The following is a 20754-nucleotide window of genomic DNA, read 5'->3' as shown; positions in this document are numbered from 1 at the left end:
TCAAATTGCAGGGCCAGATCTCTCCGTTTCACACAGATCAAACAGGTCCAGGTGTGAGCCTGTGTGATAAAGGGTTTATCCTTTATCTGTCCCATTAAGTTGCTGTTTTGCCTCTTGAATGGGTGTTGTAAAAAGCCACCGAACACTGTGGTGCTCCTCTGACAGTCCATGATCCTCACACACTCAACTCGTGCCCATCAAAAAGGATCTTTCCTCTCTATATCATCCACAGTTGTGATGTTTTTCCATATTTGTCTGTTACTTGAAATTCAAAACTGAAAACTGCTTCCTAGCCTTACTTTCTTAGTTTCCCTAAAAACATTTATCTTTCCTTTCAATAAGCATGCTTCTGACTCACTGAAATTCTCTTCCTTCTAGCTGGCCCATTACTAAGTATTCTTAAAGCTGAGAATATCCTGTAGGCTACAACTTCTAAATTATTCAAAAAGTGTTTATTTTTAGTGTATTTATTTGCTAAACATCTCTATATGTCTAGAACTTACACAAGAAGGATAGAAAATTTTTTAAAAAACAAGTAAGATTCATACCTACTCAAGATAGAGATATTTAATTTGAACTTTTTATAAAACTAAAAGATATAGTCAATATATAGAGGACAAATTTCAAAATTAAATAGGATTCTAAGCCAAAACATAGAAGATCAAATATAGCAGAGTAATATATTTTTCTCATTTTTATTTATTTCTTATGCTGCAGATATGAGATTTCATCAGTTTATTAAATTATAGAAGTATATATGCTTTTGCTGAATAATTATATGATTCATAGGTATGCACTGTGGGATAAGTAGATCAAGCTAATTACCCTGTCCCTCTGCATCCTTATCATTTATGTGATAAGATCATTTAAGATGTACTATCTTTGAAACTTTCAAGCATACAATTTATCTTTACACCAGAAGCATGTACTATACTCTAGGTTTCCAGAATTTACCTACATAATAGAAACTTTACATTTTTTAACTAGTATCTCCCTACCTTCCCACTACAACTCTGGAAACTATAATTTTTAATATATGTTTTTCCTCTTAGTTAGTGCCTGATAAGTGTACATACTTATGAGGTACAGTGTGATGTTCAATACATTTAAACAATGAATAATGATCAAATCAATGCAACTAATATTTGTATTTCCTTATCATTTCTTTGCAGCCTTTCAGCACCTCTCCTTTATCTCTTCATCAACTATATAAGAGATTGATATAGTCACCTTACTTAATACACCTATATAAAATAATGTGGTTGAATCAGTAATCAATGATTTCCCAAAAAAAGAATTGCCTAGGTAGGCAGGCTGGGGGCTGGGTCAACAAGGACCACATCTGATCTGGCACTCACAGTCTGTCTGGAGCCTGAGTCCATGTAGATGAGCCTTGCATGAGGGTCTGCTAAGGTAGGGCTGATTCCTGGGTGCTCCGAGGCCAGTTTTGTGTGTAATTAAACCTGAGGCCTGAGTTAAAGGAGTCAGGCCTATAAACTGAGTCACTGGAACCTGGTCTTCAGAAATTGACCTAGAAACTGGGTCCATGGGTATCTGCCGAACAGTGGGGTGGGCCTGCAGCCTGGAGCTCTGTGATTGCCTGATCTGGCATTGAAATGGACCTAGATGTGGTCTACAAATACTGGCCTAGAATTTTGGACCACGAATACCAGTCTGGCAATCAGTTTCACTGAGATTAACGTGGTGTTAGAGTTCACGGCAGGATTTGGTGCACTGATTCTCCTTTGCTGGAATAGAGTATATCTCTCCCCACATTGTGCTGCCCAAGCTTAGGGAAAGGGTTACATGGCAACATGAAGCTTTTCTTCTTATCTTGTATATTTACTTTTTTTTATTTCTGTGCTACTGGACTCCTATTTTTTATGAAGATATATTCCTGCATGGGTAGGTTTTTCAAACTGACTGCAAAGGGATGAGCACTGGACAGCTTGTTGATATCACTTTTTTTAAAAAATTAGACTTAAAATTGCCTTGACTCAAATAAAATTAAAGAAGATCGGGTATACTGGCATTTCATGTGAAAGATCTGTTAGTTAGTTTAAGTACAGAAATCTGGAAGCCACTTTATTGAAGAAACTATTAAGAGATCACTTAGAGATTTTTTTTGCCTAGAAAACAGAAAATGTTTGAATTGTGAGTGGTTTTGGAAATCTTGTCAAATACTCTAAATACTGCCAAATTGGGGGGGAGGGGGAGGTTAGAGAATCAGAGATCAGAACAGTGGCCAAAAATAATCTTTCTAAATCCAAGGAAATTGGCTCATAAACTTGAACTTCTCAATAATTTCAGTTTTTTGTAAAAATGAAGCTATCTGTGTAAAAGCAGTGAAGTATCTGACCCAGGAAGTTTTCCAGCTCAGCTGCCACCCTCTAAGAACAAGAAGAGAAGGGTTAGGGAAAAGAAAAAGGGACCTACAGTGGGAATGAGGTTAATTTATTTGACCATCTAATATCCGCTTCAACTTTACAGTTTCTCATCCATATACATCACTTTACACATCAGAGAAGAGAGATTTTCCAGTCATTAGAAAGATACCCAAGCAAGCCTGATGTCTTAGAGAAGATGATCTTCCCACAGCAATGAAAGCTGTATCCAACAAGACAGCACACACCAGGACAAAATGGTCCTTGTGAAAATCACTAATTCAATTAATTAAAGTATACAGGTGGTATTCATGTATTGCATTTTTAAGTTACATTTTTGATAGGCAAGGATAATATCTAAAGGCCAACTTCAGACTTCAAATTTTTCTAAATACTGTAATTTATGAATGGAGTAACTTGCCATTTAGAATGCAAATATGATTCACACATACATACACTCAGGAATTTTCTCTTATATTACATAAGTTTGCTTTATAAATATTTATAAATGAATTATGCAGTGCTAATCTCTTTAACTTTATGTTTTAATTTTTTCACTTTTTGACATAATATATTCTTTCTACAAAAATGTGATAATATGCCCCCCAAAATGCAAGTAAATTATTAATTTTATTTAACTATTTAGTTAAGAGATAGGAGAGGATTTACTTTACCCTTTATATAGAAACCAAATTAATAAATCCAAAGTAGATTGACAGATTAAAAGAGATTTAAGAGGTGTATCAGATAATTTCAGTGGATGTGTCATCATTGTATTTTATTAAAACTCTTTTAAAAAAATAATGAATGTGGAAATTCAGTTCAAACTAAATACTTGATGATATTAAGAAATAGCTGTTTATTTCTAAGTATAATAATAGTATCATGCTTATTTTTTCTTTACAAAGTCTTTTCAACCATTAGAAAGAACTTTTAAAGTATTTGTGAATGAAATTATTATTTCAAGATTTTCATCAAAATAATTTTAAAGAAGGATTTAGAGGGAAATACAAATGAAAAAAGATGGTAAATGACTGGATAGTTACTGAAATTGGTAATAAAAGCATAAATACACACCATTAATACAAGTAATACAATTCTCTTCTGTCTCATTTTCTCATTGCTGAAACAAATCTTCATGTATGTATATTTCCACATATGAGTATGTATGTTTATGTATATGCATACATATCTGTCATGGTTTATGTTTGTGTCCCCCAGGCCTCATGAGTTTGCATTGTTCATTCGTGATGGTTCATTGCATAGTGCTTGGATTGATGGTGTCAGTGCTCCACCCACATAGGGGTGGAACCAGGATGTGGTGTAATGGCAGGAAGAAGGTGTGTTTTTCTCTTTGCTGGTTCGAGTTTGCTGTTGACGACCGCCATGAACTGCAGCCCAGCCATGCCTGTCTTGGAGCCAACTGAGTGTGGACTGAAACCTCCAAAAACTGTAAGAAATAAACGTTTCCTTTCCCAACTTTGGGTTTCAGGTATTTTGTCTCAGCGACGAGTAAAAAGTAACTAAGACAATATCTCTGTTTGTATGTATGATGTAGAGGCACAAAATCCTAAATAAATATTGAAAATAAATAATTTTGAGATTAGTCATAAAATAGTAAGTCAAGATTAAGTAAGCTTAACAAATTAAGGACAATTCTATGAAGTATATTTTATTGAATTTATCTTTCATACCCTAAACTAATTTTATAATCATGTCTTTACTGTAATTTATATTCATAAATTGTATTAAGGCCAATTGCCAAGCAAACCAGAAGGCAAATTCTATAACAGGTAAGAAAAAAGTGGCCACACGTGGCTGCCACTGCCTCCTAGTCATAGTTCTAGATCTAGGCTTGCGACAATCTTGTATTTTCATAAATACTAGGGACATGATAGGATTATTCTGATAGATATCCTGGACTATGTAGTCAAAAGATATTTATTACCTTCTTCTTTGCCTCCCTTGATTGAAAGACTTGGAAAGTAAAATACTCTGGTTTCCCTGCTGTATCACAGTGATCAGTAACTATGTGACCTGGTTCTTACCAGGAGGATGCAGATAAAACACACCACAGATGTCTTTACTACATATTAAAAATTGTAAAATCTCACATGGAAAAAGTTGGATATGCTTCTACTTCCTTCTTGCCTGGAATGCAAATAAAAGGTCTGGATGGATAGCAACAATATTACAAATAATATAATTAAATAATATAGCAAATAATACAAACTAATGCTGGTGGTAATAAGGCACAAAAGACAAGGGAACCTAGATCCATAGCACACTGCTAGAAAGCTGCTCTATTTCTGACTACTTGTTTCCAGATAAGTTTTATACAAGAAAAAGTACATATTTTAGCCTCAGGACTTATATTATGGCTGCAGAGGCCTCTGCACACCTGGATGGCTGAGCATTGTGAGCTTAATCCCGAAGAACCAACTTCTTAGACATCCCTTTTCACGAAGGCTGCCTTGACACACTCTCCTCAAGGCCAAGTGTTGTACTTTTGGTCCCTTGAACCTGAAAAGGGTGGGGTCTTGCAGATGTTCTGAAATACCCTCAACAACACACCTGTCCTATAGTTCTCATGCAAAGTACTTGGCTTATTATTAATGCTAACCCTTTTATTACTAAATTTTTCTCTGCTCCAAATTCACAGGTACTTTATTTCTGAAAAAACTGAACACTTTAAAAAGTTTTTAAAAGAAACGTTTATAGCTGAACTTCTCAGGGTGAATCTCACTAAGACCACCAAGTAGTATTCCTGCAACAGCCTGAGTATTTTAAATTTTTTCCTCCAGATTAATTAACCCATTTCCTTTAATTTCAGACTCTAACTTTCAGGCATGAACAAAATGCTGACAAATTTTTTTACCAACGAATAGCATACACGATCTCAAGTCTAGCTGCTAAAGGAGTTTATTTCAACTTAAACCTCCTGAGCTCTTGAGAAACTCTGATAGTCATTCCTAGGGAAAAATCTCAGAAAAGGAGGAATATAAGTTTCCTCACCATGATAAAGAACGCCTATGAAAAACAACAGTAACATCATAGTTAATACATTGATTGCTTTCCCCCACCAATCAGAAATAAGGTTATGGCTTTCTATAAGTATCTCCCATAAGCCCACGTGTTAAAGGCTTGGTCACCAGCCTTACTGCTATTGGGAGGTGGTGGAGCTTCCAAGAAATAGAACATAGTGGGAGAAAGATAAGCAATATTTCTCTTATAGGGACTCCTTCTCCTCTCCCTTCTTTCCATCCCTCCCTCTCCTTCCTGGATACCATGAGGTGAATAGACCTTGTTACTTTTAATGGATAATGTTAAATGTCAACTTGAATGGATCAAGAAACACCTAGCAGTATGTGGGTAAGCATAGTTCTGGGTGTTTCCAGACTGCCATATAGGTCAGCAAACTGAGAGGGAAGACTATCCTGGTTATGGGCAGCCCCAGACAATTAGCTTGTCTGGGTAGCCTGGGTAAAACAAAAGGGAAAAAAGAAAGAAGTTAGGTCACATTTTGAAGAGCTTCATTCTGCTTGATCAGGTGCATTTTTTGCTAGCATGGTCTGTGGACATCACCCTCCAGTTTCTTCACTCTTCAGGGGCAGATTCATAAGCAGTGACTGCCAGGAGCCTCCAGGCCTCTGAGCTCAGACTCAGGCTACGCCCTTGATCTCTTTTGTTCTGAGTTTTCCAGCTTCTTGGACCGAGAAGCTACTGGATCCTCACACTTTCTACCACACAAACAATCACTGTGGTCTCTTACACCTGTGATCCTGTAAGACTGCCTAATAAATCCTCTTGTGTAAGTTTGCAATCGATTCTACTGATTCTAGTCTTTGACAGACCAGATTTCCTCTGCTATGTGCTGCTGGCATGATGTACCATGCTGCCATAGACTTAAAGCAATCATGGGAAAAAACCTCTGACATTAAAGCCAACATAAGCCTTTTCTCTTATTTGGTTGATCAAATCAGGTTTTTTTCCACAGTAATAAGTATTATTAGTATTATGTAATCTCAATCAAAATTCTAGAATTTTTTGCCAAAAACAGCTGTTGATTTTAAAATTGATGTGTAAGTGCAAAAGACCACAGAAAAGCCAAAACAACTTTGCAAATGAACAGTTACAGGAATTACTAAGTTATTTTAAGACTTATAAAGGTATGATAAATAATGGTATCAATTTAAATGTAGAAGTAAATCAATTTGAAAAAATAATAGAGTCCAGAAACAGGTCCAAGATGTATGTTCCATAGATTTTTTTTTTTTTACAAAGGGGTAAAGCCAATTCTACGGCAAAGGAAACATCTTCTTGATAAATAGTTCTGGAATGACTGAATACTCAATTTATATCTGATGTCATGTACAAAGTAATAACAGTAACAAACTCCAAATGTAACATATATCTAAATGTAAAATCTAAAATTAAAAAACTGGTTAAAAATAGGAAAAATCATGACAATTCATGAGTCAAAGATTTCTCGGATATGACACTAAAAGCACCACCCATACAAGAAATAAAGAATAAATCAGAATTCAAAAAAAATTAAGATCATCTACTCTTTAAGACATTTAAAAGATGGAAAGACAAGCCAGAAAGTGAAATAAAATACTTGTAAATTACTTTTCTGTAAAGGAACTTGTATCCTGAATATATAAAGAGCTTTCAAAACATGAGAATACAAATAACCCAATAAAAATAGGCAAAGATTTGAACAAATACTTTAATAAAGAAAATAAGCCTAAGTAAATGTCATTAGCAATCAGGAAAATAACAAAGTGAAGCTAACATGAAATACGTACTGAACATATCAGGTGACTGCTGCTGGGAATGTAACATGTTGCAGTCACTTTTGGAAACATTTTAGCAGTTTCTGAAAAATTAAACAAATGTCCACCCTATATTATCTAACTGTTCAATTCATATACTATGTCCACCATATATTATCTAACTGCTCAGTTGCTCAGGGAAATTAAGCATATAACCATAGAAAGTCTTGTACCCAAATTCACAGCACCTTCATTTGTATTAGTAAAAGCTATAAAAAATATTTATCAATGTAAATAGACTAATTACAGTATATTTATACAGTAGAAAATCCCACTAATAAAAGAATTAAATTACTGACACACATGAATAATCCTTAAAATAATGATGTTGAGCACAGAAAAATAAAAATAGCTGCACCACACTGATATATTTACATAAAGTTCTAGACATTGTGGTTGCCTGGGGACAAAGGCACAAATAGGATGTTCAGACTATAAATCAGAACAAGGTAATGTTCAGAGTGGTGGATATGTTTATTATCTTGATTGGGGTGATACTTTCATAAGTGCACAGTGTTAAAACTTTTCAATTCCTACATTTGAAATATATATAATATTTCATATGCCAATTGTAATTCACCATATTAAACAAGAACCTTTGCAGTGTACACATAAGTTTGAGCAGAAATACTCCCAAGAGAGCTCCCTTAAGCTTCCCATATACCATGCGCCATTTTATGTAACTTTCCTCTTCAAGCCTTTGATTGCTGAGCTCTTTGAACTGTTTTGCCTAAGGGTGGTGAGGGTACACTCAGAGTTACTGAGACTACACTTTTTAATCCCTAAAGAATTCAATGGTGTTTGTAAGGAAAATGATTACTGTATTAAGATTTTGCAAGAAGGCTGTTTTGTTTAGAATTAATTTAGTTTTGGATAACATACTTTCAGTTGTAAATAGCAAGAGGGATTGATTAGTGTATTTATTTTTATAGAATTAGTATAGTGTCAAGAAGCAATGAGGAATTTTAAAAATTACATATTTTACTAAGGCAATTCAAAAGAGAAATGCTTTAGAAGAATTAGGAACTAATTAATTAACAATCAATTAGCTTTATCACAGCATGAATATGATTATTTCATAGAATCCTGAAAGAACAAATATTCTTAGCTTCAGAAACAATAAGCAGAAGACTTCAGTAAGTAGAATGTTGCTGAGATGATGTGATCTTATTGGCCTGCTTTTCCATTATAATAAATATAACAAGAACAAGCAAAATAGCAAATGACAGTAACTGGTGCAGCATCTTTCCTTCATATTTCTTATTCAATCTGCAGATTGGTCCATTTTACAGATGATGTAATTAAGACTAAAATGAACAGAGTAACTTTGCTACCAAGTATCTCTAGTATTTATCAATGAATATGTTCTATTTTCTGCACTTAATATACACCAAATGGTGAAATGGGCTCCAGCTTTTCACATTCCTGATCCCCTCTACCACTCACCACTACTGAAGAAGATAAAGGTGACAAACACTAACATTAGAACCAGCCATGAAAGTTGCACTGTTTTTCACCCGGATTCATATTATGGTTTTGTGCTTTGGCTCTTTTCCAACAAAAAATCCCATTTATATTTGAATGCTGCTGTTAGGAGCTTTCTTATCCAAAGTCCCTTCTGAATACCTGAAGGATACTTTTAAAACCATATTCTCAACTTTAAAGTGCAGAATGCTTAATGATACACAGAAAAGTAACTGCTGCATGCACATGTCTCACATTAGTAATTCCTGGTTAATATCTCTTGAGAATGTTTAATCAGGAAACATTAATTGAAACTCAGTCATTTGAAACACACTGTATTTAACCCTTTTTCTCACTGTCCAAAAGGCTGGCTGCTTGCAGCCCTTCTCTCTCTTCTCCCTGTCTCACCAGCTGCTGCTGTCTGTGCAGGAAGAAGGAACATTTCATGCTGAGTTTATAATGGGGAAGAGTATAAGAAATTCTTTAAGAAGCATCTGAAGTTCCAACTCAGAACTTCCTTTATAAATGGCTTTGGAGTTACCAAGAAAGTAAAAACAAAAACTTCTTGCTACTACAAATGATCCTGGAGCCAACTAACTGGATCTCCTTATTTTCTATAACTTAGAAATCAGATTCAGTCCAGGGAACTGGTTAATTTTGTCAAAGTAACACAATTAGTGTGAATTAGAACCTAGATACAATTTAAGTTTCTGATCTCCTGATCGCTTGCTGTTTCTTCTCTTTCCTTTTTATTTGATACATTAATCCTGCCTTGAGATTAAATTATTTTGAATGTATTTTGTCATAATAGTTGAACACTGTATATTTTCAATAAAAGTAATGGAAAACAATTTGATAATCCAAATCTTGGTAAATGATATAGAAAACTCTACCCATGTTAAAGAAGAAAAACCTGATTAGAAGATCTGTTTTCTTCTACTTAGGGTAGAAGAAAAACAGGTTTCTCTATGTACTGTGCAGAGGATTTATCTCTGCTTACAAGAACCAACTAAAGCATTAGCCCTGTGCTTCATAGAACTGTGATTTCACGCTCTGTGTTTGCACCTTGATTGTAACAATCTCCATCCTGGCTCCTTCACTGTGTTGTGTCCATGGACTGGTTTCTGACCCTGAACCTTTCCACTGTCAGTTCCTTGAGATCAGAAGATGAGTCTTTAATTATAGTGTAGGATCTCTACCACAGAGCTTTTTGCCTAACAAGCACTTGATAAATGTAATTCAACTCAACTGAATGATGTTAGAAATGACTATTTTGTTATTTAATATAATAGCGAAAATAAAGAGTTATAAAACAAGGAAACACATAATATAACAGGAGAAAAAGGAATCCAGAGAAGAGAAGACAAGAGACCAGGAAGAAAGAAAAAGAGGAAAAAGAAAAAGTCAAGCAGAAAAATGAGAAGTTACTAGCAAAAAAGGCATATTTACTTCTCTATGAGATCCTCATCTAATATTTCTTGCCCCTTTTTTGTGCTGAAACACAAGGGGCTGGCTTCATCTCAGGAAACTGACTAAAAAGAACAACAAAAACCAACAACAACAGCAACAAAAAGGCAGCATCCAATTTCTCTTTTAATATATTTTATAAAACTGATACTTTGGGCTGGGAAATGTCTCAGTGGCACAGGACTGCCTGGCCAGTGAAAGGTCATAAGTTTGATTCCTAGTACCAAAAAATTCCAAAACACCAACAAAAATAACCCTGACATTTTATTTGAAGAATAAAAAGGTTGAGTCAAAATTAAATTAATTTCAGTCTACACTAAAACCATTTAAAATAAAACTATTAAAACCACAATATTTAAACTTCTATAATGTTTTCACATTTATAGATTTATATTTCACCTTTATTACCTTGTTCATATTCTAGTCTGATAACACTTCATTTGAAAGGTGGTCCTGCTGGGATTGGGTACGAGCATTTGACAAATTACATCCAAAGGAGACTGTTAACTCCAGAGAGAAACCTTAGTTCTTCAGCAGGCTGATTTTAGTCTCCCTGACAAAGAGAGGTCTGGTAACAATACCGAATTGTTAAGGTAGCACATGCCACTTTATGAGGTTTGAGAAATAGTGCTTATCATGTTCCTTAGGTCTCAGAGAAATCAAACCTTATATGGTATTGACCTACTGTAAAGAGAAGTGCATCACCAAGGCCACCAAAATGGAATAAAGTGGCTGAAGTTAGCTGTATAAAAATTTAGAATTTTCTAACTTATCTGAATTTATTTTATCTAAAGGAATTTAGTGATGTGCTCTGACTGCCTAGTTGCTAAGAAATCAGGAAAGTTTTATACACAGAAATACAGAAAAATTACTCATCACCATTCATGAGAAAATGATTGTCAGATTACTTAAATGGTTACATTTCTTAGTATTAATCTTACTGCATATTGCTCTTTAAGGTTCTGAAAGTACAAAACTTCTGACATGTTTTTTCCTTATAAGGTAATGAGAGTTGCAGGTTTCACTCATCACCCCATTAATCACCTCTACTAATCACCTGAGTCACCAATTCTCAAATCATTCTCCAATGATAAATAAATCAGGGTGCTAGAAAACTGCAACTGCTATTCTTGTCCACAGCAGTGAAAACTCCCAGTTAAATGCTAAATATTCACTTATCCACTGATCCATGATAGGGCAAGGATCTTGGCCAGTGCTTCTCAGACTTTAATAAATGTAAGAATCACCAAGGGTACTCACTTAAAAATACAGTTCCTGCTTTCTCGTTCTAATTTACCAGGCCTGGTATTTGACATTTTAAATGAAATGAATCTTATGAATCTTATGACAAACCAGTTGTGGACAGTCAGAAGCAATGCTGACTCGGAAGCTGAGAATATTTTTAACCATCAGCCTGCTGAGAAACAAAATTCCTGGCTGTGAGGATAATGAATTTAAAGGTTGAGTTGTAAGCATTTGATCTTTGAATCTCAACTAAGCTTTGTTAATGAAGGAAAGATAGAGACAGCAGTCACCAAACCCCTCACCTCAGCCTCCTTAAACACCCAGTACTATACCCTCCATTATACACCATGTTAACATACACAAGAAAGATAAGAAATTGTGATCAAACAGATTTAGGGTTAAGAGGCAGTGGGGATCAGATTTAGGTCCATGCCAGCAAAATGAAAGCATTTTGGCAAGAAGTCTGGATTTTAAAACTTTTCAAACCAAAAAGAGAGAATGGAATCAGTCAAAGCCTGTGCCTGGATGATGACAAGATCCTGGTCAAGCCATGAGGAAGTGATAGACAGAGAGGCAGAAAGGGATTGGCTTGGCTGCTGTGTCAGTTAGACATTCCATTCAACTGCCCTCAGCAAGTATTCTTGTCCACTGAGCGTGCCCAGTTTGTGCCCAGACTGACTTTTACCAAATAGAACAATCAACAAGATCACCTAAAGGCTTTACCAACATCCGGCCAGGAAAGTGACCACTGAAAACCATCCCAAATTTCTGATCAATGGACCCAAATTTAGGGAGAGGAACTCCTTTGGTCTCCAACAATGGTTTAAGTCCTAGTCTCTAATTTCTTCCTTCTCCAACACTCTGGTCTCCACCAAAAGGACAATACTTGATGAGATGCAGCCATTTTGTTGGTCAGCAGATGCTCAGAAGCAAGAAAATGTCATGGTGGTAGAAGACAGCATTGTTCTCCTCAGCAGCGAGCCATCCCTGAAAGCTTCCAGATCACTGTGCCAATCAAGTGAAGGAAGGACTTTCCTTTAGGGAACCTTCTGTGAACATTATATGAGAAACTTGCCAGACTGCTTCTTTGATTTTTTTTTTTTTTAGCCTTTTTCTTTCTGATACTTAATCATTATCTCTCAGAAGGCCTAAAATAGCCAAGACAACTCACAGCATGGAGGAATCTGTAGGTAAGCATCACTGGGTCTGCAAGAATAAGGGCTCCATAGTGTTTTGTGGCCTAAGTAACCATAGGTCTGTGTCAGGTCTGGGAGTTGGCACACCTCAAAGATTTTATGGAATCTTTTGCTAAAGAAAGGTATTTCTTTCAACTCTCCTTTTATTTTGAAATATTAAAATTCTGTTGATTGTGAAAGACAAATCATAGACTGAGATATAACTGTGGTTTGCTTTAAAATTTTATAATCTACCTGATGAGAAAGTGGCTACATATCCAAGAAAATGAGTTTCTTATTTGTTTTTGAACATTGGAAAAATCCTTTGAAAATGTTTTCTCCAGTTTTCAAGTATTGCTGCCCTTCTGCTTGCCAAGAAGACAGTATTAGTAGGGTATGTTGTTGAATTTGGAGACTCATGGGAAGTCTTTACCTCCAAAAACTTGGTCTAATAACCTCCCATGTGACTAGAAATTGCTCAGTTCTTTGAGTGCTTTTTTTGTTGTTTGTTTTCTAGTACCTAATCCAAAAACATGTATTCATAGAAAGCACAGTTCAAACCTGTTAGGTCTTTCTTAGGAAAAAAGGTAAAGTCTGGTAAGCATGGAACCAAGAAGAAAGACTTGACTGACAGGCTCAGAAAAATAGAAAGAAAGAAGATGTGGGATAAAAGACCAGGGAAGTATCTATAGAAGAGTGGAAGATAAACAGCTGTGTTTCACCATAGTCTTCTGAACCTCAAGTTAAGAGTAAGGGATTTGGTCAGGCATGATGGTGCTCATCTGTAATCCCAGTGCTTGGGAGGCTAGGGCAGGAGAATCACCACGAGTTTGAGACCCGCCTGGTCTACATAATGAAACCCTGTCTCAAAAAAAAAAAAAAAAAAGGGAGAAAGAGAGAAAGAGAGAGAGAGAGAGAGAGAGAGAGAGAGAGAAAGAAAGAAAGAAAGAAAGAAAGAAAGAAAGAAAGAAAGAAAGAAAGAAAGAAAAGGAAGGAAGGAAGCAACCTAAGAGTAATTGATTCAGTCACTCACTCTTACAGCCAACTCTTATTAGGGAGGATATATAAAGCAATGTCCTCTTAATTGGAGGAATATGCAGGATTTTAGCATCTTTTATCTTCTCTTCTATATTCAGTTCATGTCTTAAAACAGCTACTGGGCATCTGCTAGCTTCAAGTATATCAGAGATATGAAATATGAATAATACACAGTTTCACCAACAAAGAACAAGTGGTCAAGGGGAAAAAGGACAAGGAACAGGGCTAGAGAGCCATCGGAGCAATTTATGACCACAGCAAAGTAAACAGGAGGGTATTTTTGATGGATATTTTAATTCTTTTTCCATGCATTTTAGAAATATTTGGAGATATTAACCTCAGTCTTGGGATGCTGGATAAAGAAGATGTAATCAGCAAGGTAGGACAAACGTGGAAAACTATTGTTGCCATTCAGTTTTTCTAGTCCAGTGATTGAAACAGTTCACACACCCTCTTGTTTACCTCAACCTTCTCCTGTTTCTCCTGCTTCTTACCTGGCATTAGGTTTTTTTTTTTTTAATTTTATTTAAGGAAAAAAAAACAGAAAAAGGGTACAAGTAATACAGAATTTCAAAAAAATAAATAGTAGGAAATCACTAGTTAATAGATTACATATTGTCATCTTAGAAATAGCTGTTCAAGTTACAAAATTAAAGCATATAAAGTGGACATTCAAACAGTGAGACTGCAAACAATTCTGTTCAATGATCCAACAAAAACTCAGCAATATGGTTATCTATCTTATAAGCTTAAATATACATGCATTTATATCCTTTAGAGCACTTTCTTTTCCTCTCTTTTTTACAATGACAATTACACATTTTGCGTTTTATTACTCCCATAGTTCGTATTACTTTTTTAAGAGAATAAAACCAAATGTGACATAACAAAACAGAGTCAGTCAAATCAAAAAGATGGACAGAGTACATAATGTAAAAACAGAATACAAGGTGATCAACAATAGTTACCATAATGCCTCTTGCTATCTTAAAAAGAATTGCCTATATCATCAATTATAATAAAATTGATCAAAACCATACAGAACAAAACCGATAAAACCAAAACATTGGAGACACTACAGGACTTCAAAGGCATTAGGTTTTTTCAGAAAATTCAGTTGTAAAATGTAATGGAAGCGATGATGGTACTGAAATAATCTCGGTGCTTGCTTCTGGTAGATGATGCTTTCACTCATGACTCTAAACACAAAGATGTGGAAAAATGGAGATGTCAGACTTACAGCCATTTGGATTAGTCTCCTTGTTTGTATCTAGGTTCCTATTAAAATCTGTAAATATTTCCTATACTTACCCATAATGCTATTTCACTAAAAAGTTTCCCTAAAACTGAAGGCTTTACAGATTTCAGCAACCACAATAACTACCTTTTATTGAATGTTTATCTAGGAAAGGAAGTGATGAATGTTTTCAAACAATTGTGTATTATGTAATACTCCTTCCCCACAACAACTTGAGGAAGTAAATATTGCTATTTCCATTTGACAGTTGAAAATGAAGCATGGAGAAGTTATATGACTTGCCCAAATAAGAACAGCAGGACTCTCTCCACATACAAACTAACTCCATGGGATACTCTCCTAGTAACTGTTCACTGTTGCCCCCTTGTGAAAGGTGGAGCCTTTACCTTTATCTCTTAATTCAGTGATTCGCAATCCTGACTGGTTGTTACAATCCTTAGAGCATTTTGGGAAAAAACAACTGCCAGCTCCCAGCTCCCAGTGACAGGGATTTTGGTTGATCAATCTGTGATAAGCCTGGACATTTACAGCTCTCAGAAATGATTCTCTCATTTAGGTACAGTTGACAAATTTTAATATTAATCTCTTAGTAGGCATTAGCTTACCCATACAGCACTATTTCTCAGACACTAATAAGGACTTGGGAAATTTCCTCCCAATTCCAGAAATACTGAAGGAAAACTTCTAAAGAAGTGACTAAAGTGTGTGTATTGTGAACATGCACCTACAAGTTAAGGAATGTAAATAGTTAGAACAATGAAGAGGTTAAGGTGTCAGTTGAGATACAGTTAGGTTCAGCATCACTGCCTCATAGCACATTAAGCTCTCCACAACTCAGTTGCTTCAGCAATAAACAGAAGTGTGCTAACAGCACCTAATGCACAGGCCTCTTGTAGCATGAATGAGACATTTCAGAGCAGGCCTGGTTCCATTCTAGGAAACTGTTAAGGAGCCTCAAAAGTGTCATCCTTGCTAATAAAACAGGCCTAAAAGGTAGAGAAAAGAAAAGAAGCAAGAGAAAAATTCAGAGCTAGCCAGGCAAACTCTAAAAGTACTTACAAGGAAGAAAACAATGGCAAACTATTCCTTAGTTTTTAATTTTCCAAGGGCTAAGGAGTAATGGAAAGAAAGCCATTTCCTACTTTAAACACTAGTACTGTATCCAGAGGCACATGTTTGAGGCTGCAGAGATTTAAGAACACTGGTTATCTCTTTCGCCTCGCAGAGGACAAACATGTAATCCCTAATTTAGAGGAACCCACTCATGGGTTCTGGTGAAGCCACGTGATTCCTGGCGCCGCCGCTCTTTCAAAATGGGATTCACAACCATCTCTCAGCAAAACAAGAATGAAACAAGGGCCTGCATCTCTCCCTGGAATCCAGTTTCACAGTGCCACAGTCTTTCTCAGAATCACAGTGTGCTTCCTGGTGCCATCCTCACTCCCTGTAGGAAGAGCAGCATTCAGGTGACAGGCATTTCCATCTCGCTCAGGAGCTCTGCCCCAATGACTCTCAAACCATTTGGATGTGTTGGTAGCCTGTCCCCACCTTCAGTAAGATCCTGTCATAGAAGTGCAACAACTTAAAATAGTTATGAGCATTAATTTTTTCTACACATGAAGTTTTTGACTCTTAAAAATATATATTATAGCCAAGAAACTTAAGTTAAACATATAGCTTGATTTGTGTTATTTATTTGGACTTCACCCAATTTCTTTATCTTTGCAACCCAAAAACCTGTGTGTATTTTGTACATTCACAGGAAGACATTTACAGTCATCTCACTTCAGTTATTCAGAATACTGACATTTTGGATGGCGCAATTGTCCAACGGTTGATTTATTACACTTCTAAGGATATGAGAGATGAACATGTGAGTTTGGCTTTTGGTGGTGAATCAGCACTGGCCCAGCAACAGGGTCTGTGTGATCTACCTACATATATGTGGATGCATAAAAAGCTTCTTCTCTATCTGCCAACAGCATCAATGACTTATTTGTTCCTTGTGGTAACTCTAATACAGTTACAATGTCTATTCTTTACCCTTTCACAGACAAGAAAACTGAGACAAATCTAAGGAAGACTATAGAGTAACATCATCTACCTTCCCTTTAGATGAAGATTTTTTCATAGTCTTTTAAAGTAACAGAGCTTTCTGCTGGCAGATGAAGTTATTAGAACCTAGCTTTCTTAGGTCTCGTGACTTCTTTTCTCTCATATGCCTCTCTATCTTGTACTGTCTGGTCTTTTCCAAATCTTAACTCATTAATTCCTTCCACTCACAGTGGGAGCCCTTTGATGCTTTTACAAGTGTGAGGTTTTAGTATTTTTTTCCTGGCCTTTTTATTCTCCTTAGCAGCCAGGTTGTTCAAATTTACCTAGCTTGTCATCAACAAAAGCAGGAGTCTCTCCCAATATTTCTAATACCAAAAATAATTAGGCCAAAGTAACATCAAATCAACTCTCAGCTTCCTGTCTTTTACTGTCCTCCTCGGTCGTTCACCCACATTAATTCTAATCACTTAAACAAAAATGTAAATCCTGTGCTTGTGGTTTCTGGTCAATTAGCAAGAAAACATCTATAATGCCCAAGTTTATAAGAACCCCATTAAAACTACTTTGAAAGCATATTAAAATTGCCTCTGCTTTTCTAGCTACTGACAGCTACCTAGAAATATTTTACTATGGATTTATAATGCCCTATTTTCCCTCTATTCCAAATCCAGAGGAATTTACAATATTATATAGACTATTTCTTCTCTGTTACCCACTCTGCTCTTTCTGTAGTTGTTACTACTTTTTTTTTTCCTCAGATTCCCAGAGAACTCAGAATGCTAGCTGGTGAGCTATTGGTGTCTCTGGCTGCCCATGATTTCAATTCTGTGATGTATGAAGTACAAAGTCACTTCAGGATCCTAGAGCTGCCAGATGAATTCATTGTGCTTGCCCTGGCTGAACTGGCAACAAGCTACGGTAAAAAAGAAATACTTTCCACCTTTTCCTTGCAAAACATGCACCCCCTAACTACTTGCCTAAAACCCAAGTGAGAGCAGATGATGGAAGGGAAAATACCTTTGTTTACTGCTAAACTCAAGAATTTTAACAAAGAGATGTGGACAACCATTTCTGAACCATTTATAAACAAGACGAGCCTGCTGCCCAGCAGTTAGCTCAGACTGCACTGAATTTGCTCTGTCTCCCACACTCACCTTCCTCCACATCTGGCTTTATGTTTGGACAAGCACATTTTCCACAATGAATATTCAACAAACCACTGAATACGTACCTGAAAAAATGATTTCCTATCATTTGTTTCTATACTACTTTATTAGCAGTGTATACTGAGCAACTGCTACATTGTTGGACCTTAAATACTGGGCAAACCTGTGTGAGAGAGGTTAAAATTAATGAAATAATTACCCAAGTAAAACAACTGCCATTAAACAGTACAGGTGGCTGCATTGCTAGTATCTTCTCTCAAATTAATCACTCCTTGGCTTTAAAGCGGTGGAGAGGAGATAGAAAATACCCTCCCATTGCACCTCAACATGCCTCTTCCATGGCACTGTGGCTTGCTTGAAGGTGCAAGAATAATCACAGTACTTCCAAGGGAAGAAAAATAATACCTTTCCTCTCTCCTCTCCTCTCCTCTCTTTCATCACAGTGTCCCAGAGTATCCCCTTTATGATGACGACGCTGCTCACCATGCAAACCATGCTCAGGCTGTGTGAAGATGACAAGATGAAGCAAACTTTCTGTATCGGTGGGTGTCTCTGTGAATCCCTCTTTGCTTAAGAGAAGACCACGCATAGTCTTGCAAATTACCTACTTTTTTCCTTTTTATTTCAATCTTGTCTTTTCTAATAATAATGGCTACCATTTATTGGGTGCCTATCACATAGAAAGTGCTCTTCAAGGAGCTACCTCATTGGCCCTCACAGCAATTCTTCAAGGTAAGCCCAGCCACAAATAAGTAGTCTTATCAAGGGAAATATAGTCCCACAGATGAAAATTTGAGTGCCATGAAAATTGATTAGATAGCACTTTCTCTGCAATGACTACGGAAGTTTACTAGCTCTTAGTAGTAAGTTCAATTCTGATATCTGGTGATAACACAATGTGTATTAAAGAAAAGTAAACAAAGCTACCAAAACACAAGCAATCATGAAGTCAAGAAAGCTAGGCAAGGGTACTATGGGGTGGGGGTCCCTTTACCCTAATGGAATGCATCTGCAGGAATCAAGAGTCCACAAAGAGCGTGTCCTGAAATTCCTAGGGAAATACATGTGTGGTGCAGAAAGCCTCCTTGGATGGGTCTAGGAACCTGGAGTCTTATTCCTGTGCTCCCAGTGACTTCTCTCGTTGCCTCTAAAAACATCAGATGTAATTGTTAGAATCCCTTCATGTCTAACATGACTTTGCACTACTATTTCATAACATTTAAAAGCATACACTGTCAGAAATATCGTCTTTAACTTCAAAAAAGCACCTTTTCCTATTTTGCACATTTCCTCTTGTTCTTCCCTCAATTAAGGTTAATTTTTTTACATGTTGAGAATTTGCTCCATTTGTTATATGTCTGTAACTGCTCTGAATCTGCTTTAAAATAACTTCAACTAACCTTTGCAAATGGGTAATATTTTACCATATCTTACAGATAAGAAAACTGGGACTTAGAAAGATTAAACAATCTGTCAAGTAACTAGAATATAGTAGGGCTAAACAAGTCAAGTAAAACAGTCTGATTCAAGGACCTGAGCAATTATACTAGATTTCTTATATCCATATCAGTAGTGACAAACCCATGTCATTGTGTGCTGCAGGAGGCTTCTTGTATCACTGAAAGTTCTAAAAAGTTCAGCACTGGTCTCTGTTTTACTTTTCAATGCCTTTATTAACTCTATTTACTTATCATAGGTAACATTGCATTTTTGCAAGTAAACTTTTAGTCTCTCTCCAGTTATGTATAGCAGTATCTCTTAGTGATTTGAATTTGTATTTTAGTAATTTTACTGAACACTTTGTAGATGTTTATGTGGTAGAGCAGTAAGATTGTACAGTTGTATGGGAGCTATGATACATTTGCTAATTGTCAGTATTCTCTTTTCACATTATTTTATGTTTTTTATCTTTGTATTTTTCTCAATCTATGACTGTATTCTTTTAAAATGCAGCCCTTGAGAAATTCAGCAAAGCCATTTACAAGTATGTCAACCATTGGAGAGATTTCCCCTATCCCAAATTGGATGCCAATCGACTCTCTGACAAAATCTTCATGCTATTCCGGTACATAATGGAGAAGTGGGCCCCCACAACCTCGCGATTGAATGTGAGTGTAGTCTCAGAACGCCCAGCTGGATCTCCTTCTGTACAGGTTACACCCTGCTTAGTCCAAGTTTAAATAGCATCACATTCTGGTCTTTGTAAGACATGCAGCATTCAACTCCTTCCCTCACTTCCTTTTCTCCACTTGAAGTCATTAAGAAATTTATGTTTTTAAAAAGCTTAGAGTAGTTTAACTATTAGCATGTCACTTTCTTTTCTATACTTTAAGCAATGAAGGTATTTATTTTTTAACATCCAGGGGTTGTTAAAGCTTTAGCAAAATTAGAACTTTTTAAATATTCTATAAGAGCTTTTTTCTCTTTTTTAATTCTATTTTATGTTTGGTGATAAAAATTAATGGGTTTCGTTGTGGCAGAATTGTACATGCACATAACGTATTTTGATCATTTTCACCTCTCATTTGCCCAGAACCCCTGCCCTCCCTCCTTCTCCAAAGTCTTTTCTTTGAGGTACTTAGGAAAGAAACTCCAGCACATATTTGAGGTTGTTCTCTTTGCTTCGCACAGGAAAAGCCAGGCAAGCAAAGATGATGGTGCCTG

At 36.1% G+C, this 20754-nt stretch overlaps 1 protein-coding gene across 1 annotated transcript in view; it reads left to right on the top strand.

Annotated features, from left to right (window-relative positions):
• Window positions 1-12044: 12044 nt before the first annotated feature.
• Mroh2b (maestro heat like repeat family member 2B) overlaps window positions 12045-20754 on the top strand; it is a 64741-nt gene continuing 56031 nt past the window's right edge. Inside the window, exons 1-6 of the mRNA XM_063257868.1 lie at window positions 12045-12588; window positions 13929-13990; window positions 16632-16742; window positions 17683-17842; window positions 18534-18632; window positions 20044-20198. Coding sequence (XP_063113938.1) covers window positions 12573-12588; window positions 13929-13990; window positions 16632-16742; window positions 17683-17842; window positions 18534-18632; window positions 20044-20198 — 603 coding nt within the window. The 5' untranslated portion in view covers window positions 12045-12572. The remainder of the gene's footprint in view (window positions 12589-13928; window positions 13991-16631; window positions 16743-17682; window positions 17843-18533; window positions 18633-20043; window positions 20199-20754) is intronic.

Source organism: Cavia porcellus, unplaced genomic scaffold (genome assembly GCF_034190915.1).
Source record: "Cavia porcellus strain 051 isolate PalLab524CR breed Dunkin Hartley unplaced genomic scaffold, mCavPor4.1 scaffold_11, whole genome shotgun sequence".
NCBI classification, from domain to species: Eukaryota; Metazoa; Chordata; class Mammalia; order Rodentia; family Caviidae; genus Cavia; species Cavia porcellus.
Note: the sequence above shows the minus strand (reverse complement) of the source record. Positions and strands in the feature narration are given on the sequence as shown.